At 56.4% G+C, this 26,421-nt stretch overlaps 2 protein-coding genes across 2 annotated transcripts in view; both read left to right on the forward strand.

Moving 5' to 3' along the window:
- Positions 1-13,527, forward strand: part of LOC148590697 (uncharacterized) — a 36,677-nt gene extending 23,150 nt beyond the window's left edge. The window contains exons 16-25 of the mRNA XM_088538722.1: positions 162-296; positions 2,207-2,221; positions 4,936-5,019; positions 5,762-5,923; positions 6,313-6,447; positions 8,358-8,372; positions 11,087-11,170; positions 11,913-12,074; positions 12,464-12,577; positions 13,477-13,527. Coding sequence (XP_088394848.1) covers positions 162-296; positions 2,207-2,221; positions 4,936-5,019; positions 5,762-5,923; positions 6,313-6,447; positions 8,358-8,372; positions 11,087-11,170; positions 11,913-12,074; positions 12,464-12,577; positions 13,477-13,527 — 957 coding nt within the window. The remainder of the gene's footprint in view (positions 1-161; positions 297-2,206; positions 2,222-4,935; positions 5,020-5,761; positions 5,924-6,312; positions 6,448-8,357; positions 8,373-11,086; positions 11,171-11,912; positions 12,075-12,463; positions 12,578-13,476) is intronic.
- Positions 13,528-13,756: 229 nt separating this feature from the next.
- The window catches only part of LOC148590698 (uncharacterized), a 42,827-nt gene continuing 30,162 nt past the window's right edge, over positions 13,757-26,421 (forward strand). The window contains exons 1-7 of the mRNA XM_088538723.1: positions 13,757-14,464; positions 17,265-17,321; positions 18,615-18,689; positions 20,171-20,614; positions 23,349-23,471; positions 24,214-24,375; positions 24,765-24,887. Coding sequence (XP_088394849.1) covers positions 13,757-14,464; positions 17,265-17,321; positions 18,615-18,689; positions 20,171-20,614; positions 23,349-23,471; positions 24,214-24,375; positions 24,765-24,887 — 1,692 coding nt within the window. The remainder of the gene's footprint in view (positions 14,465-17,264; positions 17,322-18,614; positions 18,690-20,170; positions 20,615-23,348; positions 23,472-24,213; positions 24,376-24,764; positions 24,888-26,421) is intronic.

Below are 26,421 nucleotides of genomic sequence, written 5' to 3' on the forward strand. Positions count from 1 at the left end.
AGCACGACTCCGCACTGGGTGCTGGGAGCCGGACTCCCTGACACCGGGCAGGGCCCGGGTGTGCGGGAGCAGCTGCCACTGGGCTAGCGCTCCTCGCGCCAAGGCAGGCTGCACACGGGCAGCACAAGTGCTGGGTGATTTCTCCCCTCATCTCGCCATAGGTTGTTTGCAGCCTGCGTGAATTCAACCAGTACAGGCAGTACCTGACGACGCTCAAGATAGAGCTTGAGAAAACAGAAGGGCGGGAACACGATCCTAAACCTCAGGGTTCACAGGTATCTTTTGTGGTGCAGGGGGTTGAGGTTTCCCTTCTCCCAGGAAGGCATGACCTGAAGAAGCGGGGAAGGCTGAGCTGGTGTGCCAGTTCTTGTGGCATGGAAAGGACTGCGCAGGTCCGTGCTGAGCAGCTGATGCAGGGTGCGGGATTTGGGCACGGGTGGGAAAGTCGTCCCTGAGTGCCGTCCGAGTGCTGAGAGAGGCCCTTCTCTCCTGCTCCCTGCTTCCCCATCTTGGGCAACGGCTTCTCGGAAAGCATGACAATGCAGGGAACTCCAGGGTCAAGGACTGCTTGTTCCTACTCATAAAATGAGCATTCTTCACATTCAGGTCTGGACAAGGTGCCAACAAGCCTCCGATAATAGGCAGAGGTGTCACGGGAGCCAAGCAGGCAAGACCCGTGGCAGCCAAGACCATGGCACCTGTGGCAGCCAAGACCATGGCACCCGTGGCAGCCAGGAAAACACCACCCATGGCAGCCAAGAACAAAGCACCAATGGCAGCCAAGACCACAACACCTGTGGCAGTGAAGAACACAAAACCTGTGGCAGCCACCAACACAACACCCGTGGTAGCCACGAACGCAACACCCATGGCAGGCAGGATCAGAACGCCCGTGGCAGCCGAGAAATTGCCACCAACGGCAGCCAAGAAAAGAACACCCATGGGAGCCATGAACACAAGCACCATGGCAGTCAAGAAGACAACAACCACGGGAGCCTAGACCACAACCCCCAAGGCAATCAAGACCACAGGGCCAATGGCAGCCAGGACCACAACACCTGTGACAGTCAAGCCTCCAACGCCCACCGCAGGCAAGGCCGGGGCCAAGAGTTCAAGCCAGTAAGTCAGCCTCCTCCACCCCCTCTCTTCAGTCTGTTCACCGTTCACTCAACAGGTCCTCCTGCTTTCTGTTACAGAAGTGCTCAAAGGAGGAAAGGCCCGCTAAAGCCCGCACCACCTTGAACTGGAAAAGGCTGACAGAAGTGCAGGAGCTGGCAGAGCGCATGGTGGAGAAAGTGCTGCAGAGGGTGAAAGAGCTGGAGCAGTCAGTCCACATTTTAAGCAGGGCTCCCCTGATGATCCGCGGAAGGTTGTTTGATACTGGAGGAAGGGTCGGGCTTTCAGAGACGCCTCCTCCAGATCTCTGGGAGGAAGTGTGGCAGGCAGCTAGAGAGATGGCAGCAAGCCTTTCGGATCACCTGCGGAAGCGAGGGGCATACAGGACATCAAACACCTCTGAGCCCACGCTGCTGGCCAGGCGCGGGCAGAAGCGCGTTGTCGCCGGAGCCACTCCAGAAGGCACATTGGGTGAAAGCAGAGCGAGGCAAGATGACTTTCCTAGGCAGGACGCAGCAGCTTCTCTGCCTTCTTTGGACAAAATCACCAGAGATGCTGCTAAGAGCATTGCAGCCACCTTGAAACGGTTTGTAGCGTCTCAGTTTGAGTATCGCTTCCACTGCAAGTTTTTGGAGATCCTGAAGCTGCCCGTGAAGACTCTTTCTCAGAGACAGCTGCAGCCACCCCAGGCACCTTCCTTGAGCCAGGTCAGGGAAGAAGAAGGATCGTCGGGAGCCTCTGAAGAGCAGGCACAAGAAGCCACGAGCCTCCTGGTGTTGCCACCCTTCCAAAATGCTGCTGAGATATTCCAAGACAGGAGCGCACTTGAAGGGGACAGTAGCATTGCCAAAGCAATTTGCAAAATTCAGCAGCTCCGCTCAGAATTAAAAGTGTATGCGGAGAACTTTGTCCACGAGGCTCTGGAAACCCTGAAGAAGCAGCAGAAGGTGAAAAACGAAAGGTTTACCAAGGCAAGACCCTTGAAGGACACGGCAGAAGAAAGCACCGTGCAGAGTGGCCCCGTGGACCGGCTAGAAGAGCTGCATGTTCGGCCTCTGCCTGCACGAGATAGAGACGTGCGTTGCAGAAGGCAGGTGGCAAAAGAGCTCAACTGGAGAGATGAGAACGGCAGCAATCTGGGACAGGTCTTTCCAAAACCAGAAGGAAGGACTACTGCTCCTGGCAAGTTAGTGGACAGTCAGCCAAGAACAAAGCTCCCTCCCATCATGGTCCCTGGAATGACCATGCTTTCAGAGGATGAGGCAGAGTCTCCAGAATATGCAGAGAAACATTCAGCTCATCTGCTCCCATCCATCCACCAAAGCTCTGAGTATCTTGCTCAGAGCACACCCAAAGACATGCAGAAACCTCTCACTTTCTCCTCGCCACCGGCATCAAGACCTCCTTCTGCACTGCTGGATATCCAACCAAAAGCGAGGCCAGGGAGCACACGAGAGCCTTTCCCCTCCATTGCGCAGCACTATTGCAGGCAGCCCGTCCCTCCAGCAGTTCCCAAGTCCCCTTCCCAGAGCGGAGCCCGGATGAGACCGATGCATTTAAAGCTGGTGACAGACAAGCCGGGGCAACATGAATGCTGACAGAGGGATTACCAGGAAACAGAATAAAAATGTTACTTCCAAGCACTGCATGGACGTTCTTGTAGGCCTGGGCTGCTCTGGTGGTTTGCACCTTGTCATGACAGGGACAGGCAAGTGCTTTGAGAGCTGCGCGAGACCTTGTGCCCAGGTCGCGAGGCAGACGAGCCAAAGCTTCTCTTCAAGCAGCCTACGGGGGGCAAGGGCTCCAGAGCGCCCTTTCTCGGGGCGAGGGCATTGGGGCAGGCCTGGGCTATCTAGCCATAACCCAGGCAGGCAAGGCTGCTCCCACCGCTTGCACTCACACATGTACTCCTGCGCTTGCTTCCCATCCCTCCGTTAGGGTGTCAGTAGAGGCAAGCCTGCTCTGCTTCAGAGTTCACCTGAAGCATTTCCATGGCAGCAGCCGAATGTCCACCGTTGATTTGGCGGCAGAGCGAGCTACCTATATGTATTTCAACTGCACAGAGACTTGGTGGACGGAGAACTCCCGCAAGGGTCATTCCATTCCCCACTCTAGCCCCAGCTCCATGTGCGTGTATATATGCTGGCGGGACACACGTCACTCTCGAAGCGAGCTGCAGTAGTGGCACTCTGGGTCTTAGGGCTTCCTGAGCCAGAGATTCCCCACCATCAGCGTTTTCATAGCTGCCGGTGGACTTAGCCTACATGCCATTGTCTACTGCCTGCGTCAGCCCCATTTTGCTTCTGCCTGCCCTAAGGCACCTTAAGATTCTATCACTATGAGCGCCACAGTACAACGACACCTTGTCCAAAATAGTTATTTAAATAGAGACCTCTTCATTACCTGGCCACACTGTGTTGAGGAATCAGGCAACATAAAGCATGGAACAAGCAGTAGTAACAAACATCACGGCGACGCCGTACTTCCCAGTACACGCTTGAGCAGCAGACTGAAGGCAACAATCCCCCCCAGCCTAGGTGCTTTACGCCTGCAGTTCAGCAGTATGGAGAGACTGCTCCGGTCACGCAAATCACAAATAGCATGTGCTCAGCGTACAACAGATGACACCTTTTATCCAACAAATGGCTTGCCAGTATATGACACATAGGAATCCTCGGTGGTTCTCGTAAGAATCCTACCACTGTGGTGTCGCAGGGAGGACGGTTGTTCACTTGTTACTCTGCTTTTTGCTGGAGAGCATCTAGGCCTGTGCAGAGCACTCATTATTGACAAAATACTTGCTTAGAAGGGATTAAGCGGCCGAAGTCTTTCAGCAGCCTCTCCTTCCATGTTCCCTATGGTAACATCATGTGAGGAAAGGGACGGGCCAAAGAGCCACGGTCATGACACTCGTCTGGACGGACACGTCCAGTCCAGCCCATTACGAATGGCTGCCTCACATCACTGAGGCAGAGGGAGGTACATCTTTGGTACAAAGCGAGCTTTAAAAATGCTCAAGAAGATCTGCCGTCTGTGCAAACTGAGCTCCAAGGCCTCTCCTCCAAGGTCTGCGCAAGCCTCCACCCGGGGAAGACCAGCACAGAGCCGACAAGGCCCCTCGGCAAGGCGAGGGTAGGCCGGGCTGCAGGCCAGCCCCAGGGGGCCTGCCAGGACGGGCGGTGGCGCACGAAAGCGGCCATGCGACAATGCGCCATTGTGAGGCTGGGGTCACTCATGAGGCGAGCGGCCGCGGCCGGCAGAGCTGGGTGCTGCTGGAGCCATTGGAGCCAGCGAAGTTCGCAGCTCGTGGAAAAAGTTTTGGAACAAAGCATGGAGAACATTCCCCGTGCTGATGTCCAAAACAGAGATGGATTAGCGAGCACAGAGGAGAAGAGGGCCGAGGTGTGTACTGGGCTGCAGAGAGGGCTCAGCGTGGGAGCCAGCAGCTGTGTGGGGCTGCTGTTGGCATTGGGAGTGCACAGGGGAGGGAGAGTGACAGGCATAGGGGGAGGCCGGAGGAGGCTCTTGGGGAACTGTGTCTCTTTGCTGCTGCTGGAGTCCAGCTCTGCAGGCCAGAGAGTGCTGTGCAAGGACGTCAGGGCTTGGTAAAGGGGCTGGAGTTGTAGGCAAGTGACCAGAGGAGCAGAGCGTGCTTGAGGAATAGGCCATTCTTGGCACCCTCCTTGCCTGGGGCTTTCAAGGCGCACTTCTGGAAGCTGCTGTGCAGGAAGGCTGTGGAGCCTGCGCTTCAAAAGCCCATGAGCGCCTCTTTCTTTCCAGCCCGGGCGCCGAAGACAGCAGCTCAGAGATTCTAATGAGCTGCTGAACTTGCCGCTTGGTGTCAAGATCCCCGTGGAGCCGGGCTCAAGCACAGTCTTCCACCGGACCAAGCTGGGTGTAAAGGTAAAAGCAGCTGAACGGAGTCAGGAAAGTCCCCTCTTCCTCCTCTTCTTGCTGGACACGCTGAGCATACTGCAAGAGGGACATTCCTCCATCCAAGCAGTGGGATATCCTGGTGTCAGCGGGAGCTACAGTCCTTAGTGTGACAGGGAACAGATGGTCTGTGCGCTCAGAGAAGGCAGGAGCTGCCAGGAGGAGGCCCCAGGTCGTGTGCAGGAGTTGGGAGAGCAGGTTGCAATGTGGGTCTCTGCCCACGCATGAGCTTGCAGAGCCAGTGGCAGCCTGGTGTGTGGCACTGGAGAAGTGTTCCACGGGGCCCGGCGCGCAGCAGGCAGCAAGGCAGCCAGGGCGCAGTGTCCTAGCAGCAAGGCCAGCGATGCTCATACAGAACCTGGGAGACTCTCCAGGAGAGTTTTCCCTTCTCTTGCGCTCTGTCTGTGCACAGTTGTAAATGGCAAGGCTTCTCTATTGGGGAAACGTGTCAGGTATCCCTCTAGAGACAGCCACAAGACGGGAGCTGTGGAGCTGGGGGATTCTCCTCGGCTGAACTCTCCCAAGTAGAATAAGCTTTCCTTTGGGTACGATTCCCCCTAGCTTAGGGGCGAGCTAGGTGCTGAGCCAGGAATGACCCTAAATCCCTGAGCCTGGAGAGCGCTACCCTATGAGCTGACAAAGCTGCAAAGCGTCTTTGTCTCTTTCCTCAGCCACCCTACCCTGATCTTCCCATGCACAATGTATCTTACAGCTTCACCGGCCGGCCGGTCACTTTGATCTTGGAGATCCGTACTGTCACTTGCTGGGGAATGAGTACAACAGCCTGCATGACCCCCATTTGCGGAAATACTACAACCGCAAAGACAACCTGCGTAGGCTGAGGAAAGAAGGTTTCATCACCAAGGATGGCAAAGTAGGGTGTCCATGCGGGTGAGAAGTAGAGTTGCCACAGGAGGGGGAGGTTGCCAGAGTGCTTGCTGCAGCCACTGAGTGCAGGTGGAGGGCGCGGGACTGCTGTACTGCTTTCTCTGCTGCGGGCGCAGGAGTAGCCCAAAGCTCGCTCTGGGCATTCCCATCTGCTCTTCCCAGGCTGTGCGGTGCTGCCACAGCAGCGGGCACGTGGCCAGGAGACGCAGCGAGGAGCACGACTCCGCACTGGGTGCTGGGAGCCGGACTCCCTGACACCGGACAGGGCCCGGGCGCGCGGGAGCAGCTGCCACTGGGCTGGCGTTCCTCCCGCCAAGGCAGGCTGCGCATGAGCAGCACAAGTGCTGGGTGATTTCTCCCCTCATCTTGCCGTAGGTTGTTTGCAGCCTGCGTGAATTCAACCAGTACAGGCAGTACCTGACGACGCTCAAGATAGAGCTTGAGAAAACAGAAGGGCGGGAACACGATCCTAAACCTCAGGGTTCACAGGTATCTTTTGTGGTGCAGGGGGTTGAGGTTTCCCTTCTCCCAGGAAGGCATGACCTGAAGAAGCGGGGAAGGCTGAGCTGGTGTGCCAGCTCTTGTGGCATGGAAAGGACTGCGCAGGTCCGTGCTGAGCAGCTGATGCAGGGTGCGGGATTTGGGCACGGGTGGGAAAGTCGTCCCTGAGTGCCGTCCGAGTGCTGAGAGAGGCCCTTCTCTCCTGCTCCCTGCTTCCCCATCTTGGGCAACGGCTTCTCAGAAAGCATGACAATGCAGGGAACTCCAGGGTCAAGGACTGCTTGTTCCTACTCATAAAATGAGCATTCTTCACATTCAGGTCTGGACAAGGTGCCAACAAGCCTCCGATAATAGGCAGAGGTGTCACGGGAGCCAAGCAGGCAAGACCCGTGGCAGCCAAGACCATGGCACCCATGGCAGCCAAGACCATGGCACCCGTGGCAGCCAGGAAAACACCACCCATGGCAGCCAAGAACAAAGCACCAATGGCAGCCAAGATCACAACACCTGTGGCAGTGAAGAACACAAAACCTGTGGCAGCCACCAACACAACACCCGTGGTAGCCACGAACGCAACACCCATGGCAGCCAGGACCAGAACGCCCGTGGCAGCCAAGAAATTACCACCAACGGCAGCCAAGAAAAGAACACCCATGGCAGCCATGAACACAAGCACCATGGCAGTCAAGAAGACAACAACCACGGGAGCCTAGACCACAACCCCCAAGGCAATCAAGACCACAGGGCCAATGGCAGCCAGGACCACAACACCTGTGACAGTCAAGCCTCCAACGCCCACCGCAGGCAAGGCCGGGGCCAAGAGTTCAATCCAGTAAGTCAGCCTCCTCCACCCCCTCTCTTCAGTCTGTTCACCGTTCACTCAACAGGTCCTCCTGCTTTCTGTTGCAGAAGTGCTCAAAGGAGGAAAGGCCCGCTAAAGCCCGCACCACCTTGAACTGGAAAAGGCTGACAGAAGTGCAGGAGCTGGCAGAGCGCATGGTGGAGAAAGTGCTGCAGAGGGTGAAAGAGCTGGAGCAGTCAGTCCACATTTTAAGCAGGGCTCCCCTGATGATCCGCGGAAGGTTGTTTGATACTGGAGGAAGGGTCGGGCTTTCAGAGACGCCTCCTCCAGATCTCTGGGAGGAAGTGTGGCAGGCGGCTAGAGAGATGGCAGCAAGCCTTTCGGATCACCTGCGGAAGCGAGGGGCATACAGGACATCAAACACCTCTGAGCCCACGCTGCTGGCCAGGCGCGGGCAGAAGCGCGTTGTCGCCGGAGCCACTCCAGAAGGCACATTGGGTGAAAGCAGAGCGAGGCAAGATGACTTTCCTAGGCAGGACGCAGCAGCTTCTCTGCCTTCTTTGGACAAAATCACCAGAGATGCTGCTAAGAGCATTGCAGCCACCTTGAAACGGTTTGTAGCGTCTCAGTTTGAGTATCGCTTCCACTGCAAGTTTTTGGAGATCCTGAAGCTGCCCGTGAAGACTCTTTCTCAGAGACAGCTGCAGCCACCCCAGGCACCTTCCTTGAGCCAGGTCAGGGAAGAAGAAGGATCGTCGGGAGCCTCTGAAGAGCAGGCACAAGAAGCCACGAGCCTCCTGGTGTTGCCACCCTTCCAAAATGCTGCTGAGATATTCCAAGACAGGAGCGCACTTGAAGGGGACAGTAGCATTGCCAAAGCAATTTGCAAAATTCAGCAGCTCCGCTCAGAATTAAAAGTGTATGCGGAGAACTTTGTCCACGAGGCTCTGGAAACCCTGAAGAAGCAGCAGAAGGTGAAAAACGAAAGGTTTACCAAGGCAAGACCCTTGAAGGACACGGCAGAAGAAAGCACCGTGCAGAGTGGCCCCGTGGACCGGCTAGAAGAGCTGCATGTTCGGTCTCTGCCTGCACGAGATAGAGACGTGCCTTGCAGAAGGCAGGTGGCAAAAGAGCTCAACTGGAGAGATGAGAACGGGAGCAATCTGGGACAGGTCTTTCCAAAACCAGAAGGAAGGACTACTGCTCCTGGCAAGTTAGTGGACAGTCAGCCAAGAACAAAGCTCCCTCCCATCATGGTCCCTGGAATGACCATGCTTTCAGAGGATGAGGCAGAGTCTCCAGAATATGCAGAGAAACATTCAGCTCATCTGCTCCCATCCATCCACCAAAGCTCTGAGTATCTTGCTCAGAGCACACCCAAAGACATGCAGAAACCTCTCACTTTCTCCTCGCCACCGGCATCAAGACCTCCTTCTGCACTGCTGGATATCCAACCAAAAGCGAGGCCAGGGAGCACACGAGAGCCTTTCCCCTCCATTGCGCAGCACTATTGCAGGCAGCCCGTCCCTCCAGCAGTTCCCAAGTCCCCTTCCCAGAGCGGAGCCCGGATGAGACCGATGCATTTAAAGCTGGTGACAGACAAGCCGGGGCAACATGAATGCTGACAGAGGGATTACCAGGAAACAGAATAAAAATGTTACTTCCAAGCACTGCATGGACGTTCTTGTAGGCCTGGGCTGCTCTGGTGGTTTGCACCTTGTCATGACAGGGACAGGCAAGTGCTTTGAGAGCTGCGCGAGACCTTGTGCCCAGGTCGCGAGGCAGACGAGCCAAAGCTTCTCTTCAAGCAGCCTACGGGGGGCAAGGGCTCCAGAGCGCCCTTTCTCGGGGCGAGGGCATTGGGGCAGGCCTGGGCTATCTAGCCATAACCCAGGCAGGCAAGGCTGCTCCCACCGCTTGCACTCACACATGTACTCCTGCGCTTGCTTCCCATCCCTCCGTTAGGGTGTCAGTAGAGGCAAGCCTGCTCTGCTTCAGAGTTCACCTGAAGCATTTCCATGGCAGCAGCCGAATGTCCACCGTTGATTTGGCGGCAGAGCGAGCTACCTATATGTATTTCAACTGCACAGAGACTTGGTGGACGGAGAACTCCCGCAAGGGTCATTCCATTCCCCACTCTAGCCCCAGCTCCATGTGCGTGTATATATGCTGGCGGGACACACGTCACTCTCGAAGCGAGCTGCAGTAGTGGCACTCTGGGTCTTAGGGCTTCCTGAGCCAGAGATTCCCCAGCATCAGCGTTTTCATAGCTGCCGGTGGACTTAGCCTACATGCCATTGTCTACTGCCTGCGTCAGCCCCATTTTGCTTCTGCCTGCCCTAAGGCACCTTAAGATTCTATCACTATGAGCGCCACAGTACAACGACACCTTGTCCAAAATAGTTATTTAAATAGAGACCTCTTCATTACCTGGCCACACTGTGTTGAGGAATCAGGCAACATAAAGCATGGAACAAGCAGTAGTAACAAACATCACGGCGACGCCGTACTTCCCAGTACACGCTTGAGCAGCAGACTGAAGGCAACAATCCCCCCCAGCCTAGGTGCTTTACGCCTGCAGTTCAGCAGTATGGAGAGACTGCTCCGGTCACGCAAATCACAAATAGCATGTGCTCAGCGTACAACAGATGACACCTTTTATCCAACAAATGGCTTGCCAGTATATGACACATAGGAATCCTCGGTGGTTCTCGTAAGAATCCTACCACTGTGGTGTCGCAGGGAGGACGGTTGTTCACTTGTTACTCTGCTTTTTGCTGGAGAGCATCTAGGCCTGTGCAGAGCACTCATTATTGACAAAATACTTGCTTAGAAGGGATTAAGCGGCCGAAGTCTTTCAGCAGCCTCTCCTTCCATGTTCCCTATGGTAACATCATGTGAGGAAAGGGACGGGCCAAAGAGCCACGGTCATGACACTCGTCTGGACGGACACGTCCAGTCCAGCCCATTACAAATGGCTGCCTCACATCACTGAGGCAGAGGGAGGTACATCTTTGGTACAAAGCGAGCTTTAAAAATGCTCAAGAAGATCTGCCGTCTGTGCAAACTGAGCTCCAAGGCCTCTCCTCCAAGGTCTGCGCAAGCCTCCACCCGGGGAAGACCGGCACAGAGCCGACAAGGCCCCTCGGCAAGGCGAGGGTAGGCCGGGCTGCAGGCCAGCCCCAGGGGGCCTGCCAGGACGGGCGGTGGCGCGCGAAAGCGGCCATGCGACAATGCGCCATTGTGAGGCTGGGGTCACTCATGAGGCGAGCGGCCGCGGCCGGCAGAGCTGGGTGCTGCTGGAGCCATTGGAGCCAGCGAAGTTCGCAGCTCGTGGAAAAAGTTTTGGAACAAAGCATGGAGAACATTCCCCGTGCTGATGTCCGAAACAGAGATGGATTAGCGAGCACAGAGGAGAAGAGGGCCGAGGTGTGTACTGGGCTGCAGAGAGGGCTCAGCGTGGGAGCCAGCAGCTGTGTGGGGCTGCTGTTGGCATTGGGAGTGCACAGGGGAGGGAGAGTGACAGGCATAGGGGGAGGCCGGAGGAGGCTCTTGGGGAACTGTGTCTCTTTGCCGCTGCTGGAGTCCAGCTCTGCAGGCCAGAGAGTGCTGTGCAAGGACGTCAGGGCTTGGTAAAGGGGCTGGAGTTGTAGGCAAGTGACCAGAGGAGCAGAGCGTGCTTGAGGAATAGGCCATTCTTGGCACCCTCCTTGCCTGGGGCTTTCAAGGCGCACTTCTGGAAGCTGCTGTGCAGGAAGGCTGTGGAGCCTGCGCTTCAAAAGCCCATGAGCGCCTCTTTCTTTCCAGCCCGGGCGCCGAAGACAGCAGCTCAGAGATTCTAATGAGCTGCTGAACTTGCCGCTTGGTGTCAAGATCCCCGTGGAGCCGGGCTCAAGCACAGTCTTCCACCGGACCAAGCTGGGTGTAAAGGTAAAAGCAGCTGAACGGAGTCAGGAAAGTCCCCTCTTCCTCCTCTTCTTGCTGGACACGCTGAGCATACTGCAAGAGGGACATTCCTCCATCCAAGCAGTGGGATATCCTGGTGTCAGCGGGAGCTACAGTCCTTAGTGTGACAGGGAACAGATGGTCTGTGCGCTCAGAGAAGGCAGGAGCTGCCAGGAGGAGGCCCCAGGTCGTGTGCAGGAGTTGGGAGAGCAGGTTGCAATGTGGGTCTCTGCCCACGCATGAGCTTGCAGAGCCAGTGGCAGCCTGGTGTGTGGCACTGGAGAAGTGTTCCACGGGGCCCGGCACGCAGCAGGCAGCAAGGCAGCCAGGGCGCAGTGTCCTAGCAGCAAGGCCAGCGATGCTCATACAGAACCTGGGAGACTCTCCAGGAGAGTTTTCCCTTCTCTTGCGCTCTGTCTGTGCACAGCTGTAAATGGCAAGGCTTCTCTATTGGGGAAACGTGTCAGGTATCCCTCTAGAGACAGCCACAAGACGGGAGCTGTGGAGCTGGGGGATTCTCCTCGGCTGAACTCTCCCGAGTAGAATAAGCTTTCCTTTGGGTACGATTCCCCCTAGCTTAGAGGCGAGCTAGGTGCTGAGCCAGGAATGACCCTAAATCCCTGAGCCTGGAGAGCGCTACCCTATGAGCTGACAAAGCTGCAAAGCGTCTTTGTCTCTTTCCTCAGCCACCCTACCCTGATCTTCCCATGCACAATGTATCTTACAGCTTCACCGGCCGGCCGGTCACTTTGATCTTGGAGATCCGTACTGTCACTTGCTGGGGAATGAGTACAACAGCCTGCATGACCCCCATTTGCGGAAATACTACAACCGCAAAGACAACCTGCGTAGGCTGAGGAAAGAAGGTTTCATCACCAAGGATGGCAAAGTAGGGTGTCCATGCGGGTGAGAAGTAGAGTTGCCACAGGAGGGGGAGGTTGCCAGAGTGCTTGCTGCAGCCACTGAGTGCAGGTGGAGGGCGCGGGACTGCTGTACTGCTTTCTCTGCTGCGGGCGCAGGAGTAGCCCAAAGCTCGCTCTGGGCATTCCCATCTGCTCTTCCCAGGCTGTGCGGTGCTGCCACAGCAGCGGGCACGTGGCCAGGAGACGCAGCGAGGAGCACGACTCCGCACTGGGTGCTGGGAGCCGGACTCCCTGACACCGGACAGGGCCCGGGCGCGCGGGAGCAGCTGCCACTGGGCTGGCGTTCCTCCCGCCAAGGCAGGCTGCGCATGAGCAGCACAAGTGCTGGGTGATTTCTCCCCTCATCTTGCCGTAGGTTGTTTGCAGCCTGCGTGAATTCAACCAGTACAGGCAGTACCTGACGACGCTCAAGATAGAGCTTGAGAAAACAGAAGGGCGGGAACACGATCCTAAACCTCAGGGTTCACAGGTACCTTTTGTGGTGCAGGGGGTTGAGGTTTCCCTTCTCCCAGGAAGGCATGACCTGAAGAAGCGGGGAAGGCTGAGCTGGTGTGCCAGCTCTTGTGGCATGGAAAGGACTGCGCAGGTCCGTGCTGAGCAGCTGATGCAGGGTGCGGGATTTGGGCACGGGTGGGAAAGTCGTCCCTGAGTGCCCTCCAAGTGCTGAGAGAGGCCCTTCTCTCCTGCTCCCTGCTTCCCCATCTTGGGCAACGGCTTCTCAGAAAGCATGACAATGCAGGGAACTCCAGGGTCAAGGACTGCTTGTTCCTACTCATAAAATGAGCATTCTTCACATTCAGGTCTGGACAAGGTGCCAACAAGCCTCCGATAATAGGCAGAGGTGTCACGGGAGCCAAGCAGGCAAGACCCGTGGCAGCCAAGACCATGGCACCCGTGGCAGCCAAGACCATGGCACCCGTGGCAGCCAGGAAAACACCACCCATGGCAGCCAAGAACAAAGCACCAATGGCAGCCAAGATCACAACACCTGTGGCAGTGAAGAACACAAAACCTGTGGCAGCCACCAACACAACACCCGTGGTAGCCACGAACGCAACACCCATGGCAGCCAGGACCAGAACGCCCGTGGCAGCCAAGAAATTACCACCAACGGCAGCCAAGAAAAGAACACCCATGGCAGCCATGAACACAAGCACCATGGCAGTCAAGAAGACAACAACCACGGGAGCCTAGACCACAACCCCCAAGGCAATCAAGACCACAGGGCCAATGGCAGCCAGGACCACAACACCTGTGACAGTCAAGCCTCCAACGCCCACCGCAGGCAAGGCCGGGGCCAAGAGTTCAATCCAGTAAGTCAGCCTCCTCCACCCCCTCTCTTCAGTCTGTTCACCGTTCACTCAACAGGTCCTCCTGCTTTCTGTTGCAGAAGTGCTCAAAGGAGGAAAGGCCCGCTAAAGCCCGCACCACCTTGAACTGGAAAAGGCTGACAGAAGTGCAGGAGCTGGCAGAGCGCATGGTGGAGAAAGTGCTGCAGAGGGTGAAAGAGCTGGAGCAGTCAGTCCACATTTTAAGCAGGGCTCCCCTGATGATCCGCGGAAGGTTGTTTGATACTGGAGGAAGGGTCGGGCTTTCAGAGACGCCTCCTCCAGATCTCTGGGAGGAAGTGTGGCAGGCGGCTAGAGAGATGGCAGCAAGCCTTTCGGATCACCTGCGGAAGCGAGGGGCATACAGGACATCAAACACCTCTGAGCCCACGCTGCTGGCCAGGCGCGGGCAGAAGCGCGTTGTCGCCGGAGCCACTCCAGAAGGCACATTGGGTGAAAGCAGAGCGAGGCAAGATGACTTTCCTAGGCAGGACGCAGCAGCTTCTCTGCCTTCTTTGGACAAAATCACCAGAGATGCTGCTAAGAGCATTGCAGCCACCTTGAAACGGTTTGTAGCGTCTCAGTTTGAGTATCGCTTCCACTGCAAGTTTTTGGAGATCCTGAAGCTGCCCGTGAAGACTCTTTCTCAGAGACAGCTGCAGCCACCCCAGGCACCTTCCTTGAGCCAGGTCAGGGAAGAAGAAGGATCGTCGGGAGCCTCTGAAGAGCAGGCACAAGAAGCCACGAGCCTCCTGGTGTTGCCACCCTTCCAAAATGCTGCTGAGATATTCCAAGACAGGAGCGCACTTGAAGGGGACAGTAGCATTGCCAAAGCAATTTGCAAAATTCAGCAGCTCCGCTCAGAAATAAAAGTGTATGCGGAGAACTTTGTCTACGAGGCTCTGGAAACCCTGAAGAAGCAGCAGAAGGTGAAAAACGAAAGGTTTACCAAGGCAAGACCCTTGAAGGACACGGCAGAAGAAAGCACCGTGCAGAGTGGCCCCGTGGACCGGCTAGAAGAGCTGCATGTTCGGCCTCTGCCTGCACGAGATAGAGACGTGCCTTGCAGAAGGCAGGTGGCAAAAGAGCTCAACTGGAGAGATGAGAACGGGAGCAATCTGGGACAGGTCTTTCCAAAACCAGAAGGAAGGACTACTGCTCCTGGCAAGTTAGTGGACAGTCAGCCAAGAACAAAGCTCCCTCCCATCATGGTCCCTGGAATGACCATGCTTTCAGAGGATGAGGCAGAGTCTCCAGAATATGCAGAGAAACATTCAGCTCATCTGCTCCCATCCATCCACCAAAGCTCTGAGTATCTTGCTCAGAGCACACCCAAAGACATGCAGAAACCTCTCACTTTCTCCTCGCCACCGGCATCAAGACCTCCTTCTGCACTGCTGGATATCCAACCAAAAGCGAGGCCAGGGAGCACACGAGAGCCTTTCCCCTCCATTGCGCAGCACTATTGCAGGCAGCCCGTCCCTCCAGCAGTTCCCAAGTCCCCTTCCCAGAGCGGAGCCCGGATGAGACCGATGCATTTAAAGCTGGTGACAGACAAGCCGGGGCAACATGAATGCTGACAGAGGGATTACCAGGAAACAGAATAAAAATGTTACTTCCAAGCACTGCATGGACGTTCTTGTAGGCCTGGGCTGCTCTGGTGGTTTGCACCTTGTCATGACAGGGACAGGCAAGTGCTTTGAGAGCTGCGCGAGACCTTGTGCCCAGGTCGCGAGGCAGACGAGCCAAAGCTTCTCTTCAAGCAGCCTACGGGGGGCAAGGGCTCCAGAGCGCCCTTTCTCGGGGCGAGGGCATTGGGGCAGGCCTGGGCTATCTAGCCATAACCCAGGCAGGCAAGGCTGCTCCCACCGCTTGCACTCACACATGTACTCCTGCGCTTGCTTCCCATCCCTCCGTTAGGGTGTCAGTAGAGGCAAGCCTGCTCTGCTTCAGAGTTCACCTGAAGCATTTCCATGGCAGCAGCCGAATGTCCACCGTTGATTTGGCGGCAGAGCGAGCTACCTATATGTATTTCAACTGCACAGAGACTTGGTGGACGGAGAACTCCCGCAAGGGTCATTCCATTCCCCACTCTAGCCCCAGCTCCATGTGCGTGTATATATGGTGGCGGGACACACGTCACTCTCGAAGCGAGCTGCAGTAGTGGCACTCTGGGTCTTAGGGCTTCCTGAGCCAGAGATTCCCCAGCATCAGCGTTTTCATAGCTGCCGGTGGACTTAGCCTACATGCCATTGTCTACTGCCTGCGTCAGCCCCATTTTGCTTCTGCCTGCCCTAAGGCACCTTAAGATTCTATCACTATGAGCGCCACAGTACAACGACACCTTGTCCAAAATAGTTATTTAAATAGAGACCTCTTCATTACCTGGCCACACTGTGTTGAGGAATCAGGCAACATAAAGCATGGAACAAGCAGTAGTAACAAACATCACGGCGACGCCGTACTTCCCAGTACACGCTTGAGCAGCAGACTGAAGGCAACAATCCCCCCCAGCCTAGGTGCTTTACGCCTGCAGTTCAGCAGTATGGAGAGACTGCTCCGGTCACGCAAATCACAAATAGCATGTGCTCAGCGTACAACAGATGACACCTTTTATCCAACAAATGGCTTGCCAGTATATGACACATAGGAATCCTCGGTGGTTCTCGTAAGAATCCTACCACTGTGGTGTCGCAGGGAGGACGGTTGTTCACTTGTTACTCTGCTTTTTGCTGGAGAGCATCTAGGCCTGTGCAGAGCACTCATTATTGACAAAATACTTGCTTAGAAGGGATTAAGCGGCCGAAGTCTTTCAGCAGCCTCTCCTTCCATGTTCCCTATGGTAACATCATGTGAGGAAAGGGACGGGCCAAAGAGCCACGGTCATGACACTCGTCTGGACGGACACGTCCAGTCCAGCCCATTACAAATGGCTGCCTCACATCACTGAGGCAGAGGGAGGTACATCTTTGGTACAAAGCAAGCTTTAAAAATGCTCAAGAAGATCTGCCGTCTGTGCAAACTGAGCTCCAAGGCCTCTCCTCCAAGGTCTGCGCAAGCCTCCACCCGGGGAAGACCGGCACAGAGCCGACAAGGCCCCTCGGCAAGGCGAGGGTAGGCCGGGCTGCAGGCCAGCCCCAGGGGGCCTGCCAGGACGGGCGGTGGCGCGCGAAAGCAGCCATGCGACAATGCGCCATTGTGAGGCTGGGGTCACTCATGAGGCGAGCGGCCGCGGCCGGCAGAGCTGGGTGCTGCTGGAGCCATTGGAGCCAGCGAAGTTCGCAGCTCGTGGAAAAAGTTTTGGAACAAAGCATGGAGAACATTCCCCGTGCTGATGTCCGAAACAGAGATGGATTAGCGAGCACAGAGGAGAAGAGGGCCGAGGTGTGTACTGGGCTGCAGAGAGGGCTCAGCGTGGGAGCCAGCAGCTGTGTGGGGCTGCTGTTGGCATTGGGAGTGCACAGGGGAGGGAGAGTGACAGGCATAGGGGGAGGCCGGAGGAGGCTCTTGGGGAACTGTGTCTCTTTGCCGCTGCTGGAGTCCAGCTCTGCAGGCCAGAGAGTGCTGTGCAAGGACGTCAGGGCTTGGTAAAGGGGCTGGAGTTGTAGGCAAGTGACCAGAGGAGCAGAGCGTGCTTGAGGAATAGGCCATTCTTGGCACCCTCCTTGCCTGGGGCTTTCAAGGCGCACTTCTGGAAGCTGCTGTGCAGGAAGGCTGTGGAGCCTGCGCTTCAAAAGCCCATGAGCGCCTCTTTCTTTCCAGCCCGGGCGCCGAAGACAGCAGCTCAGAGATTCTAATGAGCTGCTGAACTTGCCGCTTGGTGTCAAGATCCCCGTGGAGCCGGGCTCAAGCACAGTCTTCCACCGGACCAAGCTGGATGTAAAGGTAAAAGCAGCTGAACGGAGTCAGGAAAGTCCCCTCTTCCTCCTCTTCTTGCTGGACACGCTGAGCATACTGCAAGAGGGACATTCCTCCATCCAAGCAGTGGGATATCCTGGTGTCAGCGGGAGCTACAGTCCTTAGTGTGACAGGGAACAGATGGTCTGTGCGCTCAGAGAAGGCAGGAGCTGCCAGGAGGAGGCCCCAGGTCGTGTGCAGGAGTTGGGAGAGCAGGTTGCAATGTGGGTCTCTGCCCACGCATGAGCTTGCAGAGCCAGTGGCAGCCTGGTGTGTGGCACTGGAGAAGTGTTCCACGGGGCCCGGCGCGCAGCAGGCAGCAAGGCAGCCAGGGCGCAGTGTCCTAGCAGCAAGGCCAGCGATGCTCATACAGAACCTGGGAGACTCTCCAGGAGAGTTTTCCCTTCTCTTGCGCTCTGTCTGTGCACAGTTGTAAATGGCAAGGCTTCTCTATTGGGGAAACGTGTCAGGTATCCCTCTAGAGACAGCCACAAGACAGGAGCTGTGGAGCTGGGGGATTCTCCTCGGCTGAACTCTCCCAAGTAGAATAAGCTTTCCTTTGGGTACGATTCCCCCTAGCTTAGGGGCGAGCTAGGTGCTGAGCCAGGAATGACCCTAAATCCCTGAGCCTGGAGAGCGCTACCCTATGAGCTGACAAAGCTGCAAAGCGTCTTTGTCTCTTTCCTCAGCCACCCTACCCTGATCTTCCCATGCACAATGTATCTTACAGCTTCACCGGCCGGCCGGTCACTTTGATCTTGGAGATCCGTACTGTCACTTGCTGGGGAATGAGTACAACAGCCTGCATGACCCCCATTTGCGGAAATACTACAACCGCAAAGACAACCTGCGTAGGCTGAGGAAAGAAGGTTTCATCACCAAGGATGGCAAAGTAGGGTGTCCATGCGGGTGAGAAGTAGAGTTGCCACAGGAGGGGGAGGTTGCCAGAGTGCTTGCTGCAGCCACTGAGTGCAGGTGGAGGGCGCGGGACTGCTGTACTGCTTTCTCTGCTGCGGGCGCAGGAGTAGCCCAAAGCTCGCTCTGGGCATTCCCATCTGCTCTTCCCAGGCTGTGCGGTGCTGCCACAGCAGCGGGCACGTGGCCAGGAGACGCAGCGAGGAGCACGACTCCGCACTGGGTGCTGGGAGCCGGACTCCCTGACACCGGACAGGGCCCGGGCGCGCGGGAGCAGCTGCCACTGGGCTGGCGTTCCTCCCGCCAAGGCAGGCTGCGCATGAGCAGCACAAGTGCTGGGTGATTTCTCCCCTCATCTTGCCGTAGGTTGTTTGCAGCCTGCATGAATTCAACCAGTACAGGCAGTCCCTGACGACGCTCAAGATAGAGCTTGAGAAAACAGTAGGGCGGGAACACGATCCTAAACCTCAGGGTTCACAGGTACCTTTTGTGGTGCAGGGGGTTGAGGTTTCCCTTCTCCCAGGAAGGCATGACCTGAAGAAGCGGGGAAGGCTGAGCTGGTGTGCCAGCTCTTGTGGCATGGAAAGGACTGCGCAGGTCCGTGCTGAGCAGCTGATGCAGGGTGCGGGATTTGGGCACGGGTGGGAAAGTCGTCCCTGAGTGCCCTCCAAGTGCTGAGAGAGGCCCTTCTCTCCTGCTCCCTGCTTCCCCATCTTGGGCAACGGCTTCTCAGAAAGCATGACAATGCAGGGAACTCCAGGGTCAAGGACTGCTTGTTCCTACTCATAAAATGAGCATTCTTCACATTCAGGTCTGGACAAGGTGCCAACAAGCCTCCGATAATAGGCAGAGGTGTCACGGGAGCCAAGCAGGCAAGACCCGTGGCAGCCAAGACCATGGCACCCGTGGCAGCCAAGACCATGGCACCCGTGGCAGCCAGGAAAACACCACCCATGGCAGCCAAGAACAAAGCACCAATGGCAGCCAAGATCACAACACCTGTGGCAGTGAAGAACACAAAACCTGTGGCAGCCACCAACACAACACCCGTGGTAGCCACGAACGCAACACCCATGGCAGCCAGGACCAGAACGCCCGTGGCAGCCAAGAAATTACCACCAATGGCAGCCAAGAAAAGAACACCCATGGCAGCCATGAACACAAGCACCATGGCAGTCAAGAAGACAACAACCACGGGAGCCTAGACCACAACCCCCAAGGCAATCAAGACCACAGGGCCAATGGCAGCCAGGACCACAACACCTGTGACAGTCAAGCCTCCAACGCCCACCGCAGGCAAGGCCGGGGCCAAGAGTTCAATCCAGTAAGTCAGCCTCCTCCACCCCCTCTCTTCAGTCTGTTCACCGTTCACTCAACAGGTCCTCCTGCTTTCTGTTGCAGAAGTGCTCAAAGGAGGAAAGGCCCGCTAAAGCCCGCACCACCTTGAACTGGAAAAGGCTGACAGAAGTGCAGGAGCTGGCAGAGCGCATGGTGGAGAAAGTGCTGCAGAGGGTGAAAGAGCTGGAGCAGTCAGTCCACATTTTAAGCAGGGCTCCCCTGATGATCCGCGGAAGGTTGTTTGATACTGGAGGAAGGGTCGGGCTTTCAGAGACGCCTCCTCCAGATCTCTGGGAGGAAGTGTGGCAGGCGGCTAGAGAGATGGCAGCAAGCCTTTCGGATCACCTGCGGAAGCGAGGGGCATACAGGACATCAAACACCTCTGAGCCCACGCTGCTGGCCAGGCGCGGGCAGAAGCGCGTTGTCGCCGGAGCCACTCCAGAAGGCACATTGGGTGAAAGCAGAGCGAGGCAAGATGACTTTCCTAGGCAGGACGCAGCAGCTTCTCTGCTTCTTTGGACAAAATCACCAGAGATGCTGCTAAGAGCATTGCAGCCACCTTGAAACGGTTTGTAGCGTCTCAGTTTGAGTATCGCTTCCACTGCAAGTTTTTGGAGATCCTGAAGCTGCCCGTGAAGACTCTTTCTCAGAGACAGCTGCAGCCACCCCAGGCACCTTCCTTGAGCCAGGTCAGGGAAGAAGAAGGATCGTCGGGAGCCTCTGAAGAGCAGGCACAAGAAGCCACGAGCCTCCTGGTGTTGCCACCCTTCCAAAATGCTGCTGAGATATTCCAAGACAGGAGCGCACTTGAAGGGGACAGTAGCATTGCCAAAGCAATTTGCAAAATTCAGCAGCTCCGCTCAGAATTAAAAGTGTATGCGGAGAACTTTGTCCACGAGGCTCTGGAAACCCTGAAGAAGCAGCAGAAGGTGAAAAACGAAAGGTTTACCAAGGCAAGACCCTTGAAGGACACGGCAGAAGAAAGCACCGTGCAGAGTGGCCCCGTGGACCGGCTAGAAGAGCTGCATGTTCGGCCTCTGCCTGCACGAGATAGAGACGTGCCTTGCAGAAGGCAGGTGGCAAAAGAGCTCAACTGGAGAGATGAGAACGGCAGCAATCTGGGACAGGTCTTTCCAAAACCAGAAGGAAGGACTACTGCTCCTGGCAAGTTAGTGGACAGTCAGCCAAGAACAAAGCTCCCTCCCATCATGGTCCCTGGAATGACCATGCTTTCAGAGGATGAGGCAGAGTCTCCAGAATATGCAGAGAAACATTCAGCTCATCTGCTCCCATCCATCCACCAAAGCTCTGAGTATCTTGCTCAGAGCACACCCAAAGACATGCAGAAACCTCTCACTTTCTCCTCGCCACCGGCATCAAGACCTCCTTCTGCACTGCTGGATATCCAACCAAAAGCGAGGCCAGGGAGCACACGAGAGCCTTTCCCCTCCATTGCGCAGCACTATTGCAGGCAGCCCGTCCCTCCAACAGCTCCAAAGTGCCCTTCCCAGAGCGGAGCCCGGGTGAGACTGATGCATTTAAAGCTGGTGACAGACAAGCCGGGGCAACATGAATGCTGACAGAGGGATTACCAGGAAACAGAATAAAAATGTTACTTCCAAGCACTGCATGGACGTTCTTGTAGGCCTGGGCTGCTCTGGTGGTTTGCACCTTGTCATGACAGGGACAGGCAAGTGCTTTGAGAGCTGCGCGAGACCTTGTGCCCAGGTCGCGAGGCAGACGAGCCAAAGCTTCTCTTCAAGCAGCCTACGGGGGGCAAGGGCTCCAGAGCGCCCTTTCTCGGGGCGAGGGCATTGGGGCAGGCCTGGGCTATCTAGCCATAACCCAGGCAGGCAAGGCTGCTCCCACCGCTTGCACTCACACATGTACTCCTGCGCTTGCTTCCCATCCCTCCGTTAGGGTGTCAGTAGAGGCAAGCCTGCTCTGCTTCAGAGTTCACCTGAAGCATTTCCATGGCAGCAGCCGAATGTCCACCGTTGATTTGGCGGCAGAGCGAGCTACCTATATGTATTTCAACTGCACAGAGACTTGGTGGACGGAGAACTCCCGCAAGGGTCATTCCATTCCCCACTCTAGCCCCAGCTCCATGTGCGTGTATATATGGTGGCGGGACACACGTCACTCTCGAAGCGAGCTGCAGTAGTGGCACTCTGGGTCTTAGGGCTTCCTGAGCCAGAGATTCCCCAGCATCAGCGTTTTCATAGCTGCCGGTGGACTTAGCCTACATGCCATTGTCTACTGCCTGCGTCAGCCCCATTTTGCTTCTGCCTGCCCTAAGGCACCTTAAGATTCTATCACTATGAGCGCCACAGTACAACGACACCTTGTCCAAAATAGTTATTTAAATAGAGACCTCTTCATTACCTGGCCACACTGTGTTGAGGAATCAGGCAACATAAAGCATGGAACAAGCAGTAGTAACAAACATCACGGCGACGCCGTACTTCCCAGTACACGCTTGAGCAGCAGACTGAAGGCAACAATCCCCCCCAGCCTAGGTGCTTTACGCCTGCAGTTCAGCAGTATGGAGAGACTGCTCCGGTCACGCAAATCACAAATAGCATGTGCTCAGCGTACAACAGATGACACCTTTTATCCAACAAATGGCTTGCCAGTATATGACACATAGGAATCCTCGGTGGTTCTCGTAAGAATCCTACCACTGTGGTGTCGCAGGGAGGACGGTTGTTCACTTGTTACTCTGCTTTTTGCTGGAGAGCATCTAGGCCTGTGCAGAGCACTCATTATTGACAAAATACTTGCTTAGAAGGGATTAAGCGGCCGAAGTCTTTCAGCAGCCTCTCCTTCCATGTTCCCTATGGTAACATCATGTGAGGAAAGGGACGGGCCAAAGAGCCACGGTCATGACACTCGTCTGGACGGACACGTCCAGTCCAGCCCATTACAAATGGCTGCCTCACATCACTGAGGCAGAGGGAGGTACATCTTTGGTACAAAGCGAGCTTTAAAAATGCTCAAGAAGATCTGCCGTCTGTGCAAACTGAGCTCCAAGGCCTCTCCTCCAAGGTCTGCGCAAGCCTCCACCCGGGGAAGACCGGCACAGAGCCGACAAGGCCCCTCGGCAAGGCGAGGGTAGGCCGGGCTGCAGGCCAGCCCCAGGGGGCCTGCCAGGACGGGCGGTGGCGCGCGAAAGCGGCCATGCGACAATGCGCCATTGTGAGGCTGGGGTCACTCATGAGGCGAGCGGCCGCGGCCGGCAGAGCTGGGTGCTGCTGGAGCCATTGGAGCCAGCGAAGTTCGCAGCTCGTGGAAAAAGTTTTGGAACAAAGCATGGAGAACATTCCCCGTGCTGATGTCCGAAACAGAGATGGATTAGCGAGCACAGAGGAGAAGAGGGCCGAGGTGTGTACTGGGCTGCAGAGAGGGCTCAGCGTGGGAGCCAGCAGCTGTGTGGGGCTGCTGTTGGCATTGGGAGTGCACAGGGGAGGGAGAGTGACAGGCATAGGGGGAGGCCGGAGGAGGCTCTTGGGGAACTGTGTCTCTTTGCCGCTGCTGGAGTCCAGCTCTGCAGGCCAGAGAGTGCTGTGCAAGGACGTCAGGGCTTGGTAAAGGGGCTGGAGTTGTAGGCAAGTGACCAGAGGAGCAGAGCGTGCTTGAGGAATAGGCCATTCTTGGCACCCTCCTTGCCTGGGGCTTTCAAGGCGCACTTCTGGAAGCTGCTGTGCAGGAAGGCTGTGGAGCCTGCGCTTCAAAAGCCCATGAGCACCTCTTTCTTTCCAGCCCGGGCGCCGAAGACAGCAGCTCAGAGATTCTAATCAGCTGCTGAACTTGCCGCTTGGTGTCAAGATCCCCGTGGAGCCGGGCTCAAGCACAGTCTTCCACCGGACCAAGCTGGGTGTAAAGGTAAAAGCAGCTGAACGGAGTCAGGAAAGTCCCCTCTTCCTCCTCTTCTTGCTGGACACGCTGAGCATACTGCAAGAGGGACATTCCTCCATCCAAGCAGTGGGATATCCTGGTGTCAGCGGGAGCTACAGTCCTTAGTGTGACAGGGAACAGATGGTCTGTGCGCTCAGAGAAGGCAGGAGCTGCCAGGAGGAGGCCCCAGGTCGTATGCAGGAGTTGGGAGAGCAGGTTGCAATGTGGGTCTCTGCCCACGCATGAGCTTGCAGAGCCAGTGGCAGCCTGGTGTGTGGCACTGGAGAAGTGTTCCACGGGGCCCGGCGCGCAGCAGGCAGCAAGGCAGCCAGGGCGCAGTGTCCTAGCAGCAAGGCCAGCGATGCTCATACAGAACCTGGGAGACTCTCCAGGAGAGTTTTCCCTTCTCTTGCGCTCTGTCTGTGCACAGTTGTAAATGGCAAGGCTTCTCTATTGGGGAAACGTGTCAGGTATCCCTCTAGAGACAGCCACAAGACAGGAGCTGTGGAGCTGGGGGATTCTCCTCGGCTGAACTCTCCCAAGTAGAATAAGCTTTCCTTTGGGTACGATTCCCCCTAGCTTAGGGGCGAGCTAGGTGCTGAGCCAGGAATGACCCTAAATCCCTGAGCCTGGAGAGCGCTACCCTATGAGCTGACAAAGCTGCAAAGCGTCTTTGTCTCTTTCCTCAGCCACCCTACCCTGATCTTCCCATGCACAATGTATCTTACAGCTTCACCGGCCGGCCGGTCACTTTGATCTTGGAGATCCGTACTGTCACTTGCTGGGGAATGAGTACAACAGCCTGCATGACCCCCATTTGCGGAAATACTACAACCGCAAAGACAACCTGCGTAGGCTGAGGAGAGAAGGTTTCATCACCAAGGATGGCAAAGTAGGGTGTCCATGCGGGTGAGAAGTAGAGTTGCCACAGGAGGGGGAGGTTGCCAGAGTGCTTGCTGCAGCCACTGAGTGCAGGTGGAGGGCGCGGGACTGCTGTACTGCTTTCCCTGCTGCGGGCGCAGGAGTAGCCCAAAGCTCGCTCTGGGCATTCCCATCTGCTCTTCCCAGGCTGTGCGGTGCTGCCACAGCAGCGGGCACGTGGCCAGGAGACGCAGCGAGGAGCACGACTCCGCACTGGGTGCTGGGAGCCGGACTCCCTGACACCGGACAGGGCCCGGGCGCGCGGGAGCAGCTGCCACTGGGCTGGCGTTCCTCCCGCCAAGGCAGGCTGCGCATGAGCAGCACAAGTGCTGGGTGATTTCTCCCCTCATCTTGCCGTAGGTTGTTTGCAGCCTGCGTGAATTCAACCAGTACAGGCAGTACCTGACGACGCTCAAGATAGAGCTTGAGAAAACAGAAGGGCGGGAACACGATCCTAAACCTCAGGGTTCACAGGTACCTTTTGTGGTGCAGGGGGTTGAGGTTTCCCTTCTCCCAGGAAGGCATGACCTGAAGAAGCGGGGAAGGCTGAGCTGGTGTGCCAGCTCTTGTGGCATGGAAAGGACTGCGCAGGTCCGTGCTGAGCAGCTGATGCAGGGTGCGGGATTTGGGCACGGGTGGGAAAGTCGTCCCTGAGTGCCGTCCGAGTGCTGAGAGAGGCCCTTCTCTCCTGCTCTCTGCTTCCCCATCTTGGGCAACGGCTTCTCAGAAAGCATGACAATGCAGGGAACTCCAGGGTCAAGGACTGCTTGTTCCTACTCATAAAATGAGCATTCTTCACATTCAGGTCTGGACAAGGTGCCAACAAGCCTCCGATAATAGGCAGAGGTGTCACGGGAGCCAAGCAGGCAAGACCCGTGGCAGCCAAGACCATGGCACCCGTGGCAGCCAAGACCATGGCACCCGTGGCAGCCAGGAAAACACCACCCATGGCAGCCAAGAACAAAGCACCAATGGCAGCCAAGATCACAACACCTGTGGCAGTGAAGAACACAAAACCTGTGGCAGCCACCAACACAACACCCGTGGTAGCCACGAACGCAACACCCATGGCAGCCAGGACCAGAACGCCCGTGGCAGCCAAGAAATTGCCACCAACGGCAGCCAAGAAAAGAACACCCATGGCAGCCATGAACACAAGCACCATGGCAGTCAAGAAGACAACAACCACGGGAGCCTAGACCACAACCCCCAAGGCAATCAAGACCACAGGGCCAATGGCAGCCAGGACCACAACACCTGTGACAGTCAAGCCTCCAACGCCCACCGCAGGCAAGGCCGGGGCCAAGAGTTCAATCCAGTAAGTCAGCCTCCTCCACCCCCTCTCTTCAGTCTGTTCACCGTTCACTCAACAGGTCCTCCTGCTTTCTGTTGCAGAAGTGCTCAAAGGAGGAAAGGCCCGCTAAAGCCCGCACCACCTTGAACTGGAAAAGGCTGACAGAAGTGCAGGAGCTGGCAGAGCGCATGGTGGAGAAAGTGCTGCAGAGGGTGAAAGAGCTGGAGCAGTCAGTCCACATTTTAAGCAGGGCTCCCCTGATGATCCGCGGAAGGTTGTTTGATACTGGAGGAAGGGTCGGGCTTTCAGAGACGCCTCCTCCAGATCTCTGGGAGGAAGTGTGGCAGGCGGCTAGAGAGATGGCAGCAAGCCTTTCGGATCACCTGCGGAAGCGAGGGGCATACAGGACATCAAACACCTCTGAGCCCACGCTGCTGGCCAGGCGCGGGCAGAAGCGCGTTGTCGCCGGAGCCACTCCAGAAGGCACATTGGGTGAAAGCAGAGCGAGGCAAGATGACTTTCCTAGGCAGGACGCAGCAGCTTCTCTGCCTTCTTTGGACAAAATCACCAGAGATGCTGCTAAGAGCATTGCAGCCACCTTGAAACGGTTTGTAGCGTCTCAGTTTGAGTATCGCTTCCACTGCAAGTTTTTGGAGATCCTGAAGCTGCCCGTGAAGACTCTTTCTCAGAGACAGCTGCAGCCACCCCAGGCACCTTCCTTGA

The sequence above is a fragment of the Tinamus guttatus genome, unplaced genomic scaffold (genome assembly GCF_059628265.1).
Source record: "Tinamus guttatus ecotype Peru unplaced genomic scaffold, ASM5962826v1 Tinamus_guttatus_pri_ptg001150l, whole genome shotgun sequence".
NCBI lineage: Eukaryota > Metazoa > Chordata > Aves > Tinamiformes > Tinamidae > Tinamus > Tinamus guttatus.